The 17,840-nt window shown below is 46.0% G+C and overlaps 1 protein-coding gene across 3 annotated transcripts in view; it reads left to right on the top strand.

Moving 5' to 3' along the window:
- The window catches only part of vps8 (VPS8 subunit of CORVET complex), a 1,010,867-nt gene that overhangs the window by 679,924 nt on the left and 313,103 nt on the right, over positions 1 to 17,840 (top strand). Inside the window, exon 43 of one of the 3 annotated variants that reach the window (XM_072480711.1) lies at positions 158 to 1,204. The exons of the other annotated variants lie outside the window; for them this stretch is intronic. Within the exon in view, the coding sequence (XP_072336812.1) occupies positions 158 to 161 (4 nt within the window). The 3' untranslated portion in view covers positions 162 to 1,204. Of the gene's footprint in view, positions 1 to 157; positions 1,205 to 17,840 lie in introns of those variants that run through there. 3 annotated transcript variants of the gene reach the window in all.

Below are 17,840 nucleotides of genomic sequence, written 5' to 3'. Positions count from 1 at the left end.
GCTCCTATATCTCATGAACACAACATCAGTTTATATTCCCAAACCTGCAGCTAATTCCAGTTTTGATGGAAGGTCATCAACCTGAAATAGTAACTCTACTTCTCTCTCCACAGATTCTGTTTAGTATTAACTGAATTTTCTGTTTTTATTATTACAGGTAGATGTTATCTTGCTTGTCACTGCCTCTCAGTTCATGGATTTCCCCATAGAAAACAGACAGGAATTCAAGTTAGCCCTGAAACATTACCATCTGCATGATCCCCCAAAATGTAGAGCATTGTGGTAGTAAGAATATGTGGCCAAACAGGCGCCGTAGTGTGGCGACTAGGGGATTTTCACTGTAACTTCATTGCAGTTTAATGTAAGCCTACTTGTGACACGAATAAAGATTATTATCTCCAATAGCAGCATTTTCATGAACAGAATGAGCTTTCACTCCATCTCTATAAAACTGGCTTATGCTTCAGACACACCAAACATCTCCTGCTGGGGGAATTGCTGGCAATTCATCATTATTTGAAAAGGCAGGAGTCATCCATCACATAAATGGCTCTTTACTTCACTAAGGAACAAAGGCAAGGGCTGAAGAGCAGCATAGTGAGGTGCACACTGTAACCACAGTCTTGATCAAACAAATCTTCATCATGCTCAAGGATTAGACATGTGGACTCACGGCGAGTGCTGCAGGTCTTGACTTGTGGGAAGAAATCGGAGCACCCGGAGGAAACCCACGCGGACACAAGGAGAATGTGCAGACTCCACACAGACAGTGACCCAAACCGGGAATCGAACCTGGAACCCTAGCGCTGTGAAGCAACAGTGCTAACCACTATGCTACCGTGTTTCGTAACAATGTGGGTTTTTTGATACATCTGGTAGTTCTTGCTATGCTAGGAAATTGGGCATATATGGACGCGACAAATGTTCTTTCATTTTTCTGTGGAACAAACGCAAAGTGCTTTTCCATTAGAGAATTGCTATTGCTCTGACTGCATGGCTGGATCACTGGGCAGACAATGCCTTGTGGTTCATGGGTTCATCTACTGTGGTTACTTGGTACTGCATTCCTTTAGCTGTCTGATCCATGTTAAACCTCCTTTTAGACGTGCTGTTAGGTGAATTGGACATTCTGAATTCTCCCTCAGTGTACCCGAACAGGCGCCGGAATGTGGCTTCACAGTAGCTTCATTGCAGTATTAATGTAAGCCTACTTGTGACAATAAAGATTATTACAAACTTAAGACGTGTGTGGAGAAATATCTTACAGTATTTTCCCTTTCTCCATGGAAAGGTGGCCATTAATTCTTCAATTGTAGATCATCTTTAAGAAAAAGCAGCAGAATGAAGAAGGTGATGCTCGAGAGAAATCGGGAGGAGGGGGAGCTTGCCCTGCCAAATTTCAATAATTACTACTGGGCGGCCAACATTGCTATGATTAGGAAATCGGTGGTGGGGGCAGAGTCGGTTTGGGAGCGGATGGAGGCAGCTTCATGTAGGGGCACCAGCTTGGGGGTGCTGATAACGGCATCTCTGCCATTCCCGCCGGCAAGATACTCCACCAGCCCTGTGGTGGTTGCGGACTTGAGGATCTGGGGTCAGTGGAGGAGGTACGTTGGTGCAGTGGGAGCATCCGTCTGGTCCCCAATATGTGACAAACACTGACTCTGATGAGTAGTGGCCTTGCCATGGAGAATGCACCAGTTGATGGTGACTGACAGTTAACTGACAAGCATTCTTTCACATTCAAACTGCGCAGCTTGACTCTGATTGATCAAGGCATTGCCTTGTGGAATGAACCAGAGAATGGATATCACTATTTTAGTTAACTGAAACAGGTGCAATGTGCACACATATTCTTTCTGTCTGCAAAGAGCCAGGGCCTTCTGTATTAATATATGTAGCTTCCAGTACATGCAAATGTGCCACACTGCGAGTCTGACTGACAATTAGTGCTGACAACTAATTTAAGATTGTCCTGATGAGTGCAAGATGAAAAGCTTTCACAAAATGTCTATTGTCAGCCATGTCGAATGTGCTTTCTTCCCTAGTTATAAATTATATGTAAAAGGTTGAAATTGTTTTGCATTGTGCTTGTGTATCTCGTATAGCACACGTGAAAAACTTCTTGATTTCTGAGACCAATCTGTGTAGGAGTTTTTCCATTGCTAAGGTTTGTGGGACCATCCTCGGTGGTTTGGGATCCCTTTTCAACATTCACCTGGGAAAAACCAGGTCAGTATGCCCTGTATGCCCTCAGAAATCTTCAGTGAATGGTGACCAAAGATAGGCTGTGAAGACATTTTTACTTTAGAAATAACCTTCCAGTGAAGCCTAAGGAGCAAGAATCAGGAATGCCCTCTCCTCCCACCCTCCCAGAAATCCATAGGAGGAGGAATCCCCTCCCCGCCCTCCTGCTCTCCTATCCCCCTGTCCCTTCCAAAACCTAGCTGCTGACGAGGCAGACAGTCAAAAATTGAATGCTTCTCTCGGACAAGCAGCTCACGCGGGTTTGCAGGTCAGGGTGAAAATCAATGGCTATTATTCCTCAAGCTTCATGGTTTGGCCCTGGGCTGTTTTACATTTTTGCCCTTGAAACAACGGCACCTGTGATAGAGCTCTCGAGCTTGACATTAACACACACTGACATGTTCCCAATTAACTTATCCCATCAAGGAGATCGTTATTTCTTATGCAACGTTACTGGTACCACAAGAGTCAATCACTTTATAAAAAATATATTGGTCACTATCTTAGAATTGCTGAGTAGCTGTGACTATTTTAAGGCATTCCAATTTGAGAATCATTGCTACAATATTTAAACACACACAGTCAACAGTACATGCCTTTTGCTATACTCATTAATTCTTCTCTCACAGTTGCTTGGTGTAACCCTGAAGCATAAAAACTTAAGCTGTGCTCACCACTATTACAGAGCATTCCCTGTTGTTGAAATGGTTGGGGTTTGGTCGCAGGGAAGTGGGAACCCATTGCTTCCTTCTTTCTGAAGTGACTGGGTTGAAACTTGAGGTTCAGTTTAGCAGCTGCAATGGCTTCTCCAGTTGACCAATTAGTGTTTGCCTTTTTAAGGTGGACTCTGCAGATCCAGCAGGTTCTGGGAGAGAGAGGGAAGGTTTCTTCTTCCTCATTAGTTCTGCAGTTATGGTACTTGAAGATTGCCTGCACTATTTTGGCAGTACAGCAGTTGATTTCCTAATGTCTTTTTCTTTGACATCTGGCAGCAGAGAAAATCCCCTGATGTCTCTTCGAGTTTTTCTTGGGGGATTCCTGGCTCTGTGTTAGCTGAGAGTCGTGTGCTGCTGTTGGGCAGGATTTTCCCACCACCTTGCTCATGACGCCAATCCCGTTATGCTGGGTGCACAGTGAGAGAGGACATATTTCACGCCATGCGCTGAGCCGCATGCCACACCCAGTGCGATCTGGATCACTTCCTCGTTTGGCGTGATCCAGATAAGGGTATTTAAATGAGACATTCGGCTCATGTAAATGTGCACAGCCCATTTGAGGCCGCAGTCTCCCGGTTCCTGGTATTTACCGGCCGCACCGGCCAGGCCTCACGCCAGTGCAAATGAGTACTGATCTCCAAAAATGGAGACCACGCCAGGGGGCCTGGAGGCCATTGGAGTCACTGGGTGGTTGGCGTCAGGGAGGACATGAAAGAGGGAGAGGCTTGAAAGGGGGGGGCGGAATTAAAAGATAGGGGCACCTCAGCTTCCCATAGTGGGGGTTGCTCATTTGGATGTGGATCAGGGAAGTGATGCTCCAATGCCTACGAGGATGGATGCCTACATCTTGCCGGCTACAGTGCCGAGAATGACCCCACTATCAAACGGGATTGTGTTGTTTTTGGCCTTGGTGAGATACGTTCCGCCATGGCCGCACTTACCTACATTTCCTGCACTGATGAGTGACAAGCTGAGCTGGTGAGTACAGGAAACGACCCAGGTGCCATTTTAAAATGACGCCCTCCAGAACTGCCCAAATGCCAAAACGGACCCCCAGAACTCCACCTCATAAGAGCATCCCGGGCCCGATCCCTGCGGGTGCCTGTACCATACTGGCAGTGCCACCAGGACACAGTTCCCTGGGTGGCAGTGGGAGTGCCAGCTTACCACTCTGCCCACAGCCCAACACCCGGGGGCCTCCACTGGCCCGGGAGGAACTCCCCCCACCCCAAAAGACTGAGTGTGGATGGAACCGGTCTGGTACTCCCGACAGGATTCACCCCGTCAAATCCACCCAAAATGACTTAGGGCGCCATTCCCCGGCCTTGTTACACTCTCATTCCAGTGAAATGGAGCTGGTGAATAGCGGGAGAGGCCGAATATGAGAACCGCTCCAGGCGGCAAACAGTTGACGATGCAACCGGCCTGCTTCCGTAGGCGAAATCGGGATCTCGCCATAGCGAGGCGAGAAGCCAATTATTATCACTTATGCCCGATTTCCATACATTTAATGGGTGCCACCCCTTATCCAACGGCCTCCCATGATTCAGCGGCCTCCCCAGCAAGTGGTACCACTGGTGCCAATTCGTACTCCTTTTAAAATATGTGAGCCTGACGGGAGGGTTGGTACCTAGGAGGTGGCAGTGCGGTTGAAGGCTATTTCTAATAGGGAATTGACAAACGTGGTTAAGTGAGCACTTGACACAACCCAAGTGCATTCCTGTGGGTGGGTGGGCCATATAGCATGTGGGAGTCATTGTCTGGCATCCCAAACACACCTTGATGCATGAACACTGCTGGAGGCAACACCACACACACGCAGCAGCTAACCGAACACCCAGGGGATAGTACACAGCTCCGGGAATATGTCCACAGCCGGAGGGTGGGTGAGTGCCACGGGGTGTGGGTGATGTCTGGAGAGATGGGTCAAGGGTTCGGAGGTCGGCCCTCATTGCAGACGAAAGTGACAGAGGCATTATACTGGTTGTGCACAAGAGTGTTGTTAATTGTGTAACAATTTCCCACTCTCCCGATGGTGCCGCCCCCCCCCCCCCCCCTCACCCCCTGCCTACCTCCCACACCCCGCCCCCTTCCCTCGGTACCCTCCGTGATCTTTGATGTGCTCTGCCTTTCCAGCTCTACTGTTGAGTCTAGGTGTGTCCCCAGGATGCACAGCAAAGATGGAGGCAGCCAGCTGCTTACCTCATTCAGTGGCCTTCGATGACCCTGGTGTGGGTGTTCTGGGCCGGAGGGGCCCAGCTTACTTGTTTGTGACACATGCACATCCCTGCCGTCCTGTTCCGGGTGCTGGATGCGACAAGCAGCCTCATCAGTGGCGTGGAACCGGGGGGAGCTAGCAGCCACCACCACTCCGTGGGATGGGTCCGGGTTGGCCCTCAGCGCTCGCTCCTCCCACTCTTTGCCCATTGGGCCCTGGGTTTCACCTTGGGATGGGGGGGGCAGCTGGTCTGAGCCCTGACTGCCCCTGCATCATCTGGCCTGGCGGTTCCTCATGGTCCGCACCATCGTATCAATGCCCTCGGCGATGCTCCTCAGTGACTGGGTCATGCTCTGCAGCACCTCGGCAAAACCCACCTGTGACTGGGACAAGCTCCGCAATGCCGCGGTCATTCCCACCTCAGAGCAGGACATGTCACGCAGAACCTTATCACTGTCATCACTGGGTGACATCTCCCAGCGAGGCGGACATTCTGCCGAGACGCTCAGCCATGGCTGTCACCCACTGCATAACACCTTGGACACCTCCACTAATGGTGCAAACGTCGTGCACCAGGTTCTCCACCCTAGCAGTGTTGCCGGCGACAATTCCTGCGTCCCAAGCCTCTGGGCCTCCTCCATTCGGCTATGGATCTGCTGGAGTGTCACTGACATCGCCCACTGAATGTCCCGGCCGCTCCCTAACGTCTCCATCAGCCCCAGGAAAACCTCTTCCACAGGCTCAGCATCAGGCTGGGACCCAGTCCTGAGATCCAGCAGACGTCTGACTGCTGTCTGGCCGTGGGTTCCTGCCTCCACCTGATGTACATCAGCAGCTGTGTGGTGCTCACCAGATTGTGTCCCAGAAGCCTGATAATGAACGTTTATAATAATAATAATCCTTATTGTCACAAGTAAGCTTACATTAACACTGCAATGAAGTTACTGTGAAAATTCCCTAGTTGCCACATTCCGGCACCTGTTCGGGTATACAGAGGGAGAATTCAGAATGTTCAATTCACCTAACAGCATGCCTTTCGGGACTAGTTGGAGGAAACCGGAGCAGCCGGAGGAAACCCACGCAGACACGGGGAGAACCTGCAGACTCCGCACAGACAGTGATTCAAGCTGGGAATCGAACCTGTATGCTACCCACCGTGCTACTGTGCTGCCCTTCCCACCAAGGTGCGTGTATATGCGCTAGTGAAGGGTGGGGAAGGATGAAAGCTCACCAACGTGAAAAGTCAACTCTAGTTCTCTCTCTCCACAGGTGCTCTCTGTCTTGCAGAATATTTCCAGAATTTTTTATTTTTGCATAATGTACTTATACTAACTAAACACCACTATAGATATTCCTCAAATGGTTGCCTGGCAATTCAGAGATTGGGGGAAAATTGTTTAATGAGGCTGTGATTCAAATGTGGGGCGGGATTCTGCGAAAACCGGTGGGGCGGGCAACTCAGGCACGAAGGAGTGGCATGAACCACTCCGGCGTCGGGCCGCCCTGAAGGTGCGGAATCCTCCACACCTTCAGGGGCTAGGCCGGCGCCGGAGTGGTTTGCGCCGTGCCAGCCGGCATGGAAGGGGCTTGGCGCCACGCCAACCGGCGCCAAAGAGCTGGCTGGTGCAGGTTGGCGCATGCGCGGGAGCATCAGCGTGTGCTGGCGTCATCCCAGCGCATGCGCAGGGGGGTTCATCTCTGCGCCGGCCATCGCGGAGGTCCACAGCAGCCGACGCGGAGGAATAGAGTGCCCTCATGGCACCGTGGGGGCACCTCCCGGGGCCAGATCCCCCCGCGCCCTCCCCGAGGACCCGGGAGGCCGCCCGTGGAGCCAGGTCCCGCCGGTAAGTACCTGTTGTAATTTATGCTGGCGAGGCCAACTAAACGGGTAGCCACTCGGCCTATTGCGGGCCGGAGAATTGCTGGGGGGGGGGGGTTGGGGGGGGGGGTTGGGGGGGGGGGTGGGGGGGGGTGGGGGGGTGGGGGGGGGTGGGGGGGTGGGGGGGGTGGGGGGGGGGGGGGGCCCTGCTAGCGGCCACTGACCGGCGTGGTGCGATTCCCGCCGCGCCAAATCCCCGGCACCGGAGAATTCAGCAGCCGGCGGGGGCGGGATTCACGCCGCCCCCCGGCGATTCTCCGACCCGGCGGGGGGGGGGGGGGGAGCGGAGAATGCCGCCCGTGATGTTCAGGCTTAATCGGAGTTTAGCACTGCTGTGAATAAAAATATGAGAATCCAGGGACAGAGGAAGGCCAGGATTCTCCATTCTGCAGTCTACGTACTCCCGCCAGCGCAGAACCGGGACTAGTCTCCGCTGGCGCTAGGAACGAGGCCCAGGATGTGAGTCCCTCCCCTCTAACATACAAGTTTATGCATGGTGGGAAGCTCACCAGACTCCTTTGGTGGATTGTTTGTCCATCTTTACCTTCATGCCTGATGCAACTCAAGTACCCTGCTTTGATGCTAGCCACAATGTTTATAACCACTCTTGCAAAGATTGAAAGCTCCTCACACAGCTTTCTACTGTGAATAAGTGGAAATGAAACCACTTCGCTTCTTTTGATGTGGTGAGGAGCTGTCAATCATTTGCATTTCAAAGGCTCTCAAGGGATTTGAAGCTCTTTCAAGTGAACCTGGCTTTCCAGGACAACTCTGACACTTGTAACAGCTGCTGCTTGAAACACTTTTGTCTGAGGCAGCAGATGTTGCAGAACGGTACTTGAAAATGCAGTGACCTTTCACTGCACTGCCTGGACTGCTCTTCAGCTTTCAGGCAGGAGTAGCGGATGAGGAGGGGGTCTGATGAGGGGGGAGGGGTGACCCATTATTCCCGTAGTTGTTGGGGGAGGGTCACCCCCATGCGTACATGCTGTTTGGGAGGGGGAGAGGGATGACCTGTTATTCCCATAGTTGTTGGGAGGGTGTAGGATTTGCATTGTGGGGGAAGGGGGGCCTTCCGAAGGGCTTTGGGGCACCACAGTTATGCCTTCCAACCCATTAATTAAATTGAAATTTAATTTCAGCACGGGGTGGGTAGCACACTGAAGCTGCCGGTGGGAGATCGGAGCATCACAACTGGTTTGGCACCAGGGGACGCGCCATTCTCCATCCGATCGGGAACCCATCCCAGTGTCATTTCTACCTGTTTTGGTCACGTTTCAGGATTCATAAAGACGACTTTCATCTCTTCTCTCTTAATCTCAAATTGCTGAATTGTGGTTTCAGCACCATTGGGGGCTTCTTGGCCCGTCATGTTTTTGGCCTCTCTGAAGGAGCCATTCATCCACTGTCACTCTCTATTCCTCTGTTCCTCTACCCCAATTGTACCATTTATTTTATGCCTCTCCACCTTTTTCCAGCAAAATTAATCACTTCACACTTCTCTGCATTATTTTTTTCCTGTCATTTGTCTGCCCATTCCACTAGCCTATCCATATTCTTTTGAAGTTTTACATTATCCTCCTCACAGTTCATAATACTTCTGAATTTTGTATCATCCCCAGATTGTGAAATTGTACCCTGTACACCAAAGTCTAGGTCATTAACATAGATCGGGAAGAAAAAGGGACCTACCATTGATCTTGGGGTACTCCACGACAAACCTTCCTCCAGTCCAAAAAAATCCCTTGACCACTACCCTTTGTTTAATGTCACTCAGCCAATTCAACATCCATGCTGCTACTCTCCCTTTTATTCCACAAGCTGCAAATCTTGCTCACAGGTCTGTCTGCGACACTGTATCAGATGCTTTTCCGAAGTTGATGTACACCACATATCAATAGCAATGTCCTCATCAACCCTCTCTGTTACCTCACCAAAAACATATTAGCTAGTTAAGTTAGTAAAACCCCAGCAAGTTAGTTAAACACTATTTTCCCTTCACAAATCGGTGCCGACTTTCCATAATTAACCTGTATTTGCCCATTTTGTCTAGAAAATTTGTTTCTGGAAAGTTTCCCCACCACTGAGGTTAGACTGACTGGCCTGTCGTTGCTGGGCTTATCCTTTTATAAATAAGGGTGTAACGTTTACATTTCTCCAATCCTGTGGCACCAGCTCTGAACCGAAGGGAAACTGGAATAATGAAGATTTTCATCTGAATAACATCCTATAAAAATAGTTGGCCTTCTATTCCATAACAATGTTTTTAGTCCGTACAGATTTGTTAATCTTATATTGATTGTACATTCTTGTTTCCAATTGATGTGTTGATGAGGATGAAAGGGAAGGCGAATTTCGCTCTCCCTTCTTTCCGTATGAATAACGGATTTACGCAATACGGCAAAATCAATACGTTGTTAATGAAATTGTTAGTGCACAATCCTGCCATAAATCAATGACTCAGTGTGATGTGGTGCTAATAGTCTGGATACTTACAGTGAAGGGCCTGTACTGCGCTGTAATGTTCTATGTTCTATGATGAAGTAATTTGTGGTGTGAAACATTGCAAAAAATTCACTGTCTTAAATTGCTGTTAACCATTCCTATCATGTTCTACTTGTTAAAAGCAAATTACTGTGGATGCTGGAATCTGAAATGAAAGAGAAAATGCTGGAAAATCTCAGCAGGTCAGGCAGCATCTGTAGGGAGAGAAAAGAGCTAACGTTTTGAGTCCAATGACTCTTTGTCAAAGCTAACAGACAGAGAAAGTGGGAAATAGTTTTACTGTGGAGTGAGAATGAAAGATGAGTCATAGCTACAGAAATCCAGCAAAGGGGAGAAAGGGTAAGGAAAGGTGGATAAGATGGGGGGGAGGTTAAATATATATTCAGAAAGACAAGAAAGAAAGAAATGGTGAAAGGCATTTAAAATTAAATGGAATGAAAACAAATGGGTCGAGCTGGGGTAGAGCTAATCATCTGAAGTTGTTGAATTCGATATTGAGACCGGAAGGCTGTATTGTGCCTAACCAGAAGATGAGATATTGTTCCTGCAGTTTGCGTTGAGCTTCGCTGGAACATTACAGCAGACATGTGGGCTTGGGAGTAGGGTCTTTTGTTAAAATGGCAAGCAATGGGAAGGTCAGGGTCCTGAATGCGCACAGACCGAAGGTGCTCAGCAAAGCGATCACGCAGTCTGCGTTTGGTCTCTCTGATATAGAGGAGACCACATTGGGAGCAGCGAATGCAATAGACCAGATTGAAAGAGATGCAAGTGAAACGCTGCTTAACCTGGACCCCATCTTATCCACCTTTCCTTACCATTTCTCTCCTTTGCTTCCCCCTTCCCCTCCCCCCACATCTACATCTGGCACAGTTTAAGCTCTGATGTTAATCACGTCTGCTCCTTAGTCCCTTTCTCCTGCCTTCTCCCAATAAGCCCTGATCCCCTTATTAATCAATAAATCCCCTTATTAATCAAGAACACCAGATTTGTGCTTGAGATACTGTTACCTACTGTGCTACAGACAAAAAGCTGGAAAGTAGAATTAGACCGAGTAGTTCTTTCTTAGAACATAAGAACTAGGAGCAGGCAATTTAGCCTCTCGAGCCTGCTCCACCGTTCAATGCGATCATGGTTGATCTCATCATGGCCTTAACGCCACAGTCCTGCCTGTTCTCCGTAACTGTTCAACACATTATTAATTAAAAATCTGTCTAACTTCTCCTTAAATTTACTCACTGTCCCATGTTATGGGCCAGGGTTTAGAAAACTCGAGATTATATCTTGGAGTTCACCTGACCTACAGCTGTTTGTTGAATTTGGCGAGGATGAGCAGATGAGCCTGCCTTTCAGATGTTATTCAACAGAGTTCTTAGGTGCTTTTAATCAAAAAACAAGCTTTATTCCACAAATTTAGTTAATATTTGTATAAACATACACAGTAAGAATTTTTATCAACTACAACCATAAAGACCCCACACAACTCCAGTAATATATGTTTAACCCTTAATGAATTCCCCTTTAACTGTTCTGATTCAATAACAAAATCCAAGTAAAACCAGAATCCCCTTTCCAAAAGCGTGGCCCAGCACACGGCATTCTTACTGGTATAAGACTTGTTAGTGATTCTCTGTTCCCTTTTCAAACAGCAGGTTTGAATTCCTTCCAAAAAGCAATTATCTCTTTTAAATTATCAAGCAATCTGGAAACAGCTTTTAAACTGAAGATAGAGAGACACTTCTTTCAACCTGTGCAGTTCAAAACCAGTCCAAACTCAAAGTAAAACCTCAGAGCCACAGCCCAGCTCCACCCACACAATGACATTACTGAAGCTATGTGATAAGACAAACACATTTCTCAAAGGGACTCTCCCATGACACCCAGCATCCACGTCACTCTGGGTGGCAAATCACAACCCTTTGGGAGAAGTAGTTTCTCCTCATCTCTGTTTTAAATTTGCCACCCCTTACTCTGAGGATATGGCCTCTTGTTCTAGAATGCCCCAGAAGAGGACGCATCTCCTCCATGTCGAATTTAACCATACCTTTTATCATCTTATATACCTCAATTTGATCTCCCCTTATCCTTCTAGACTCTAGGCAGTATAAGCCTAAACTGTTCAATCTCTCTTCTTAAGACAAACCCCTCATCTCTGGAATCAATTGAATGAACCTCCTCTGAACTGCCTCCAATGCCACTTCATATTTCCTCAAATAAGGGGTCCAAAGCTGTGCACAATACTCCAGGTGCGGTCTCATCAATGCTTTGTACAGTTGCAACAACACTTCCTTATCTTCATACTCTATTCCTTAAGCTATAAATTCCAACATTCCATTCACTTTTTTTATTATCCACTGTACCAGCATGCTACATTGATTTATACTTCATAATGTTCAATATTATGCAAGGTGGAGTGGGTCATTTTAACATCATAAACACCCAAGGTTGAAGAAAGAGCCTCAGTCCAGAGTTTAATTGTTGCTTGATTTGGCTATTATATATTGGAACTGTAGAATCCAGGCTCAATGATTTTGAAGATTTGGTATGGGAACTTTGCAAATTGCATGTGTCAATTTTAGACAGTAAGTTGGAATGTAGAGATTAGAATGCAGCATTTTAAAATGTTTTGTTTCTGTAGTAAAACCTGGCACCTTTACTCTGATGTCTATGAAATTAGCCTGGAGTTGAATTGTGCATCATTACATGGCATTTAATTAATGTGTCACAATAACTTCACTCACTTCCAAGTTGAAATATTTAATAATTCCCCAGTAGATATTTTTATATTAATTTTACTTTCATACCTAACGTTTAACTGTTTTGTCTCAAAGGTATCTTTGCTTTAACTAATATCTCCAATCCTTCAACAAAGGCTGCTTTCATTCTCTTTGACAGAAAATTTGCTCATTAACAGTGCTCAACCTTTTTGATAGGTTCTGATTGGAATTAAAAGCAATCTGTGTTTGGCAAGGCCAGGTAAATACTGGTTTTAAAAAAACCAGACAAAGTTAAACCCTTGGGTCAAATTGGAATTTCACCTTTCCCCTTTTAATTTGAAATGCTTATATGATATTTAAATGGAAAGAGATTACCTTCTCCCTTAAGAGGGAACAACTACAAGCAAAGAATATACATAGAAAACAGTGCAACTGCAGTCGATCTGAGTCACAATTGGAGGGAGGGAAGGAAACCCTGGGCAACGGCTTGTGTCGCCTCCGATCCTGCCCAACCTCCCAGCATTTCTTCGCTCTCTCACGTCCCTTCTAGTGCTCCATGCCCACTGAGAAACTGGGGAAGAAACCTTGTGAAACTGTTGATCATTTGCTGTCATGTATTGGAAATCTGTTAAATGCCCGTCAGTGCAATATTGCAGTCAATGATTTTGCAACTACTTGGATCTGGTTACCAGTGGTGTCCCGTATGGATTGTTGTCAGCATCCTTGCTGTTTACTATTTTCATTAATGATTTTAATGATTCCTGACTATGAGAGTGTTACCACTGTACAGCATTCTCAACACCAACTTGTGTGTGTATAAAGTGCCTTTAACATAATAAATTTCCTAATGCAATGAGCAAATAATATTTGACACCAAGCCATCAAAGCTAATTTTAGGGCAGATGACCAAAACATTGGTCAAAGTGGTAGGTTTTGAGGAGTATCTTTTAAGCCAGGGGTACTCAGTATTTAGGAAAGACAGACAAAAAGGAAAAGGTGGTGGGGTAACGTTGCTGGTTAAGGAGAAAATTAACACAACAGTGAAGGAGGATATGAGCTCTGACAATGCGGAAATTGTATGGGTAGAGCTGAGAAACAGAAGGAGCAAAAAATGTTAGTGGCCATCATATATAGACCCCCAAACTGCACTGATATTGTTGGGAATGGCATTAAACAGGAAATTAGAGACGCATGTGATAAAGGAGCAACTGTAATTATGGGTGATTTTAATCTGCATATAGATTGGGAAAATCAAATTAGCCTTAGAGAAGGAATTCCTGGAGTGTATGTGGGATGGTTTTCTGGACCAATATGTTGAGGAGCCAACTAGAGTACAGGCCATCCTAGATTGGCTACTGTGAAATGAGAACAGAATCATTGACAATCTAATTGTGCACGAGCTCTTGGGGATGACCAACCATAATATGATAGAATTTTTCATCAAGATGGAGAGTGAAGTAGTTGATTCTGAGACTAGGGTCCTGAAACTTAACAAAGGAAACTACAATAAAATGTTGGCTATGATCGATTGGAGAATGTTACTTTAGGGGATAACAGTGGGTAGGCAATGGCAGACATTCAAAGAACGCATGGAGGAACTGCAACAATTGTTTATTCCTGTCTGGCACAAAAGTAAAACAGGAAAAGTGTCCAATCTGTGGCTTACAAGAAATATTAGGGATAGTATTTGATCCAAGGAAGTAGCTTATAAATTGGCCAAGAAAAACAACAGTCCTGAGGATTGGGCGCTGTTTAGAATTCAGCAAAGAAGGACCAAGGGATTGATTAAGAAAGGGAAAATAAACAATAATCTTTATTGTCACAAGTACGCTTGCATTAACACTGCAATGAAGTTACTGTGAAAAGCCCCTAGTAGCCACATTCCGGTGCCTGTTTGGGTACACAGAGGGAGAATTTAGAATGTCCAATTCACCTAACAGCACGTCTTTCGAGACTTGTGGGAGGAAACCGGAGCACCCGGAGGAAACCCACGCAGACAAAAGGAGTACGTGCAGACTCTGCACCGACAGTGCCCAAGCCGGGAATCGAACCTGGGAATCGAACCTGGGACCCTAGCCCTGTGAAGCAACAGTGCTAACCAATGTGTTACTGAGCCGCCCAGGTAGAATACAAAATTAAGCTTACAGGGAACATAAACACTGACTAAAAGTTTCTATTGGCACGTGAAGAGAAAAAGATTGGTGAAGATAAAGAGCAGAAATAGGGAAATGTATTATAGGGCACAAAGAATTGGTTGAACAATTAAATACATACTTTGGTTCTATCTTCACAAATGAGAACACAAATAAGATACCAGAAATGTTGGGGATGGCAGGGTTTAGTGAGAGGGAGGAACTGAAGGAGATCAATATCAGTCGAGAAATGGTGTTGGGGAAATTGATGGAATTGAAGGCTGATAAATCCCAGGGCCTCATAATCTACATCGCAGGGTACTGATGGAGGTGGCTCTAGAAATAGTGGATGCATTAATCTTCCAGGATTCAATAGGCTGCGGAACAGGTTCTGCAGATTGGAGGGTGGCTAATGTAACTCCACTATTGAAAATGGAGGTGAAGAGAAAACATGGAATTATAGACCGGTACCTGATATCAGCAGTGGGTAAAGTCTACAATCCATGCTCAAAGATTTTATAGCACAGCACTTTGAAAACAGTGGCAGGATTGGACAGAGTCAGCATGGATTTATGAGGGGGAAATCATGCTTGACAAATCTACTGGAATTTTTTGTGGATGTAACTAGTAGAATTGATGAAGAGGAGCCAGTGGATGTGGTGTATTTGGACTTTCAGAAGGCTTTTAATAAACACCCGCATAATAAATTAGCATGTGAAATTAAAGCGCAAGAGATTGGGGGTAGTGTATCGCGATGGATAGAAAACTGGTTGGCTGACAGGAAACAAAGAGTAGAAATAAATGGGTCTTTTTGAAATTGGCAGGCAGTAACTAGTGGGGTACCGCGGGGATCAGTGCTAGGACCCCAGCTATTCACAATATATATTAATGATTTAGATGAGGGAACAAAATGCCATATCTCCAAATTTGCAGATGACACCAAGTTGGGTGGGTGGGTGATCTGTAAGGAGGATTCAGAGATCCTTCAATGTGATTTGTCAAGTTGAGTGAGCAAATGAATGGCAGATGTAGTATAATTTGGATAAGTGCGAGGTAATCCACTTTTGTAGCAAAAACAAGAATGAAAAATGAAGGCAGACTATTACCTGAATGGCCATAAATTAGGAGAGGGGAAGGTACAATGAGACCTGGGTGTTCTCATACACCAGTCACTGAAGGTAAGCATGCAGGTTCAGCAGGCGGTAAATAAGGCAATGGTATGCTGGCCTTCATTGCGAGAGGTTTCAAGTACAGGAGCAGGGATGTCTTGCTGCAATTATACAGGGCCTTGGTGAGGCCTCACCTGGAATATTGTGTTCAGTTTGGGTCTCCTTATCTGAGGAAGGATGTTGTTGCTATAGAGGGAGTGCAGCAAAGGTTTACCAGACTGATTCCTGGGATGGCAGGACTGACGTATGAGGAGAGATTGAATCAGTTAGAATTGCATTCGCTGGAGTTCAGAAGAATGAGGGGGGATCGGCTAGAAACCTAGAAAATTCTACCAGGACTGGGCAGGATAGATGCAAGAAGTATGTTCCTGCTGTCCAGAACCATTGCACAGTCTGAGGAGATGGGCAAGTTCGGTGGGGTTACGGGGATAAGGTGGAGACATGGGCTTAAGTAGGGTGCTCTTTCCAAGGGCTGGTGCAGCCTCAATAGGCCAAATGGCCTCCTTCCGCACTGTAAATTTTATGATCCTATGATTTAAGACTAGAAATTTCTTCACCAGAGAGTGGTAAGCCTGTCGAATATATTACCACAGGAAGTAGTTGAGTCCAAAACATTGTATGTTTTCAAGAAGTAGTTAGATATAGCACTTGGGGCGAAGTGGATCAAAGGATATGGGGGAAAGTGGGATTAGGCTATTCGGTTGGATGATCAGCCATGATCATAATGAATGAGTGGACTTGTAGGGCAGAATGGCCTCTTCCTGCTCCTTTATTTTCTATGTTTCTATGAAAGCAAAGTGAGAGACAGAGAGATGAGGTGAAGGAACCCAGAGCTTGGAGCCTAAGCAGCTGAAGACATGCCACCAGTGGTGGAGCGATTATAATTGGGATGCGCAAAAAGCCAGAGTTAGAGGAACACAGATCCCTCAAAGGGCCGTGGGAATGAAGGAGAGTTGGGGAGTACGAGGCCATGGAGGAATTTGAAAGCAAGGATCAGAATTTCAAAATTGATGTGTCGCTTAACCAGGAACCAGTGTATATCAGCGAGCACAAGGGTGATGGGTGAAAATAACTTGTTGCCAGTTAGGACACGGGCACTGGTAAGTTGGATGGCCTCAAGTCTATGGAGGGTAGAATGTGTAAGCAAATATAGATGTGCTGGAATAATGGAATGTATTTTGCAAATAATGTTTAATGTGGGAATGTGTTGTGTTATAAAAATGAGAAGACCAAATACTGACCGTACTTATATATATATATATATATATATAAATATATATATATATACATATATACTGTATAGACTAGAATTAATAATCTTTATCTTTATTATCACAAGTAAGCTTAGATTAACACTGTAATCAAGTTACTGTGAAAAGCCCCTAGTCGCCACATTCCAGCGCTTGTTCAGGTACACAGGCAGAATTCAGAATGTCCAAATTACCTAACAGCACATCTTTCGGGACTTGTGGGAAGAAACCGGAGAAAACCCATGCAGACACCGCACCGTGACCGAAGCCAGGAATCGAACCTGGGACCCTGGCGCTGTGAAGCGATAGTGCTAACCACTGTGCTACGAAATGCTGAGATCTGGCTGTCACATTGCATCATTCCCTAAAGGATTACTGCTCCCATGAAGCTAAAGCAGACTTTAAAACAAAGTCCCATGGCTAGGCTTCAGTTCAAATTCTATGTTCAGTTTTAGTCTCCCACAGAATCAGTCAAGATCTATGAAATCTCCTGGATTAGTTTCAATCATCTAAAATATTGTGGAGGAACGTTTCAGAATTTCCTGGATTTTTAATCTTTTTTTGCCTTTCCTGGGGATTGCAAGCCTCTGGGCAAATGGAAAATGCCTATATTCTGATAGTCTAGCAAGCTATTTGGATCTTTGCTGATCCCCCATTTTCATATATTTCTGTTGTTTCAGCATGATTCAAGAGAGAGCGTGACATGTTCTTGAACATGGTCAGCATGTCTCGGTGTATAAAGTAGATAATTCAATGGGGACTGTGTCACTCTGTCACTGGGCACTCCTTGCTTGGTCACTTTTCATGATAAAAGACGTTTTCCAAAGTTAACCGAAGGTTTCCTCTCTGTTTTGATTATCCCTCTGAGGATATTGAGGTTGTATGTTGAACAGGGTTAGGGTGGTGAAGTGCAAAAGAATGAGATTGACTTGCTGTGCCAATTGTTCTTGTCTGACCTGTTTTGTACTTAACATGGAATAGAAGTAGGGCTAATGCACAGGCTGTAGTTT

This window comes from Scyliorhinus torazame, chromosome 2 (assembly GCF_047496885.1).
Source record: "Scyliorhinus torazame isolate Kashiwa2021f chromosome 2, sScyTor2.1, whole genome shotgun sequence".
NCBI lineage: Eukaryota > Metazoa > Chordata > Chondrichthyes > Carcharhiniformes > Scyliorhinidae > Scyliorhinus > Scyliorhinus torazame.
Note: the sequence above shows the minus strand (reverse complement) of the source record. Positions and strands in the feature narration are given on the sequence as shown.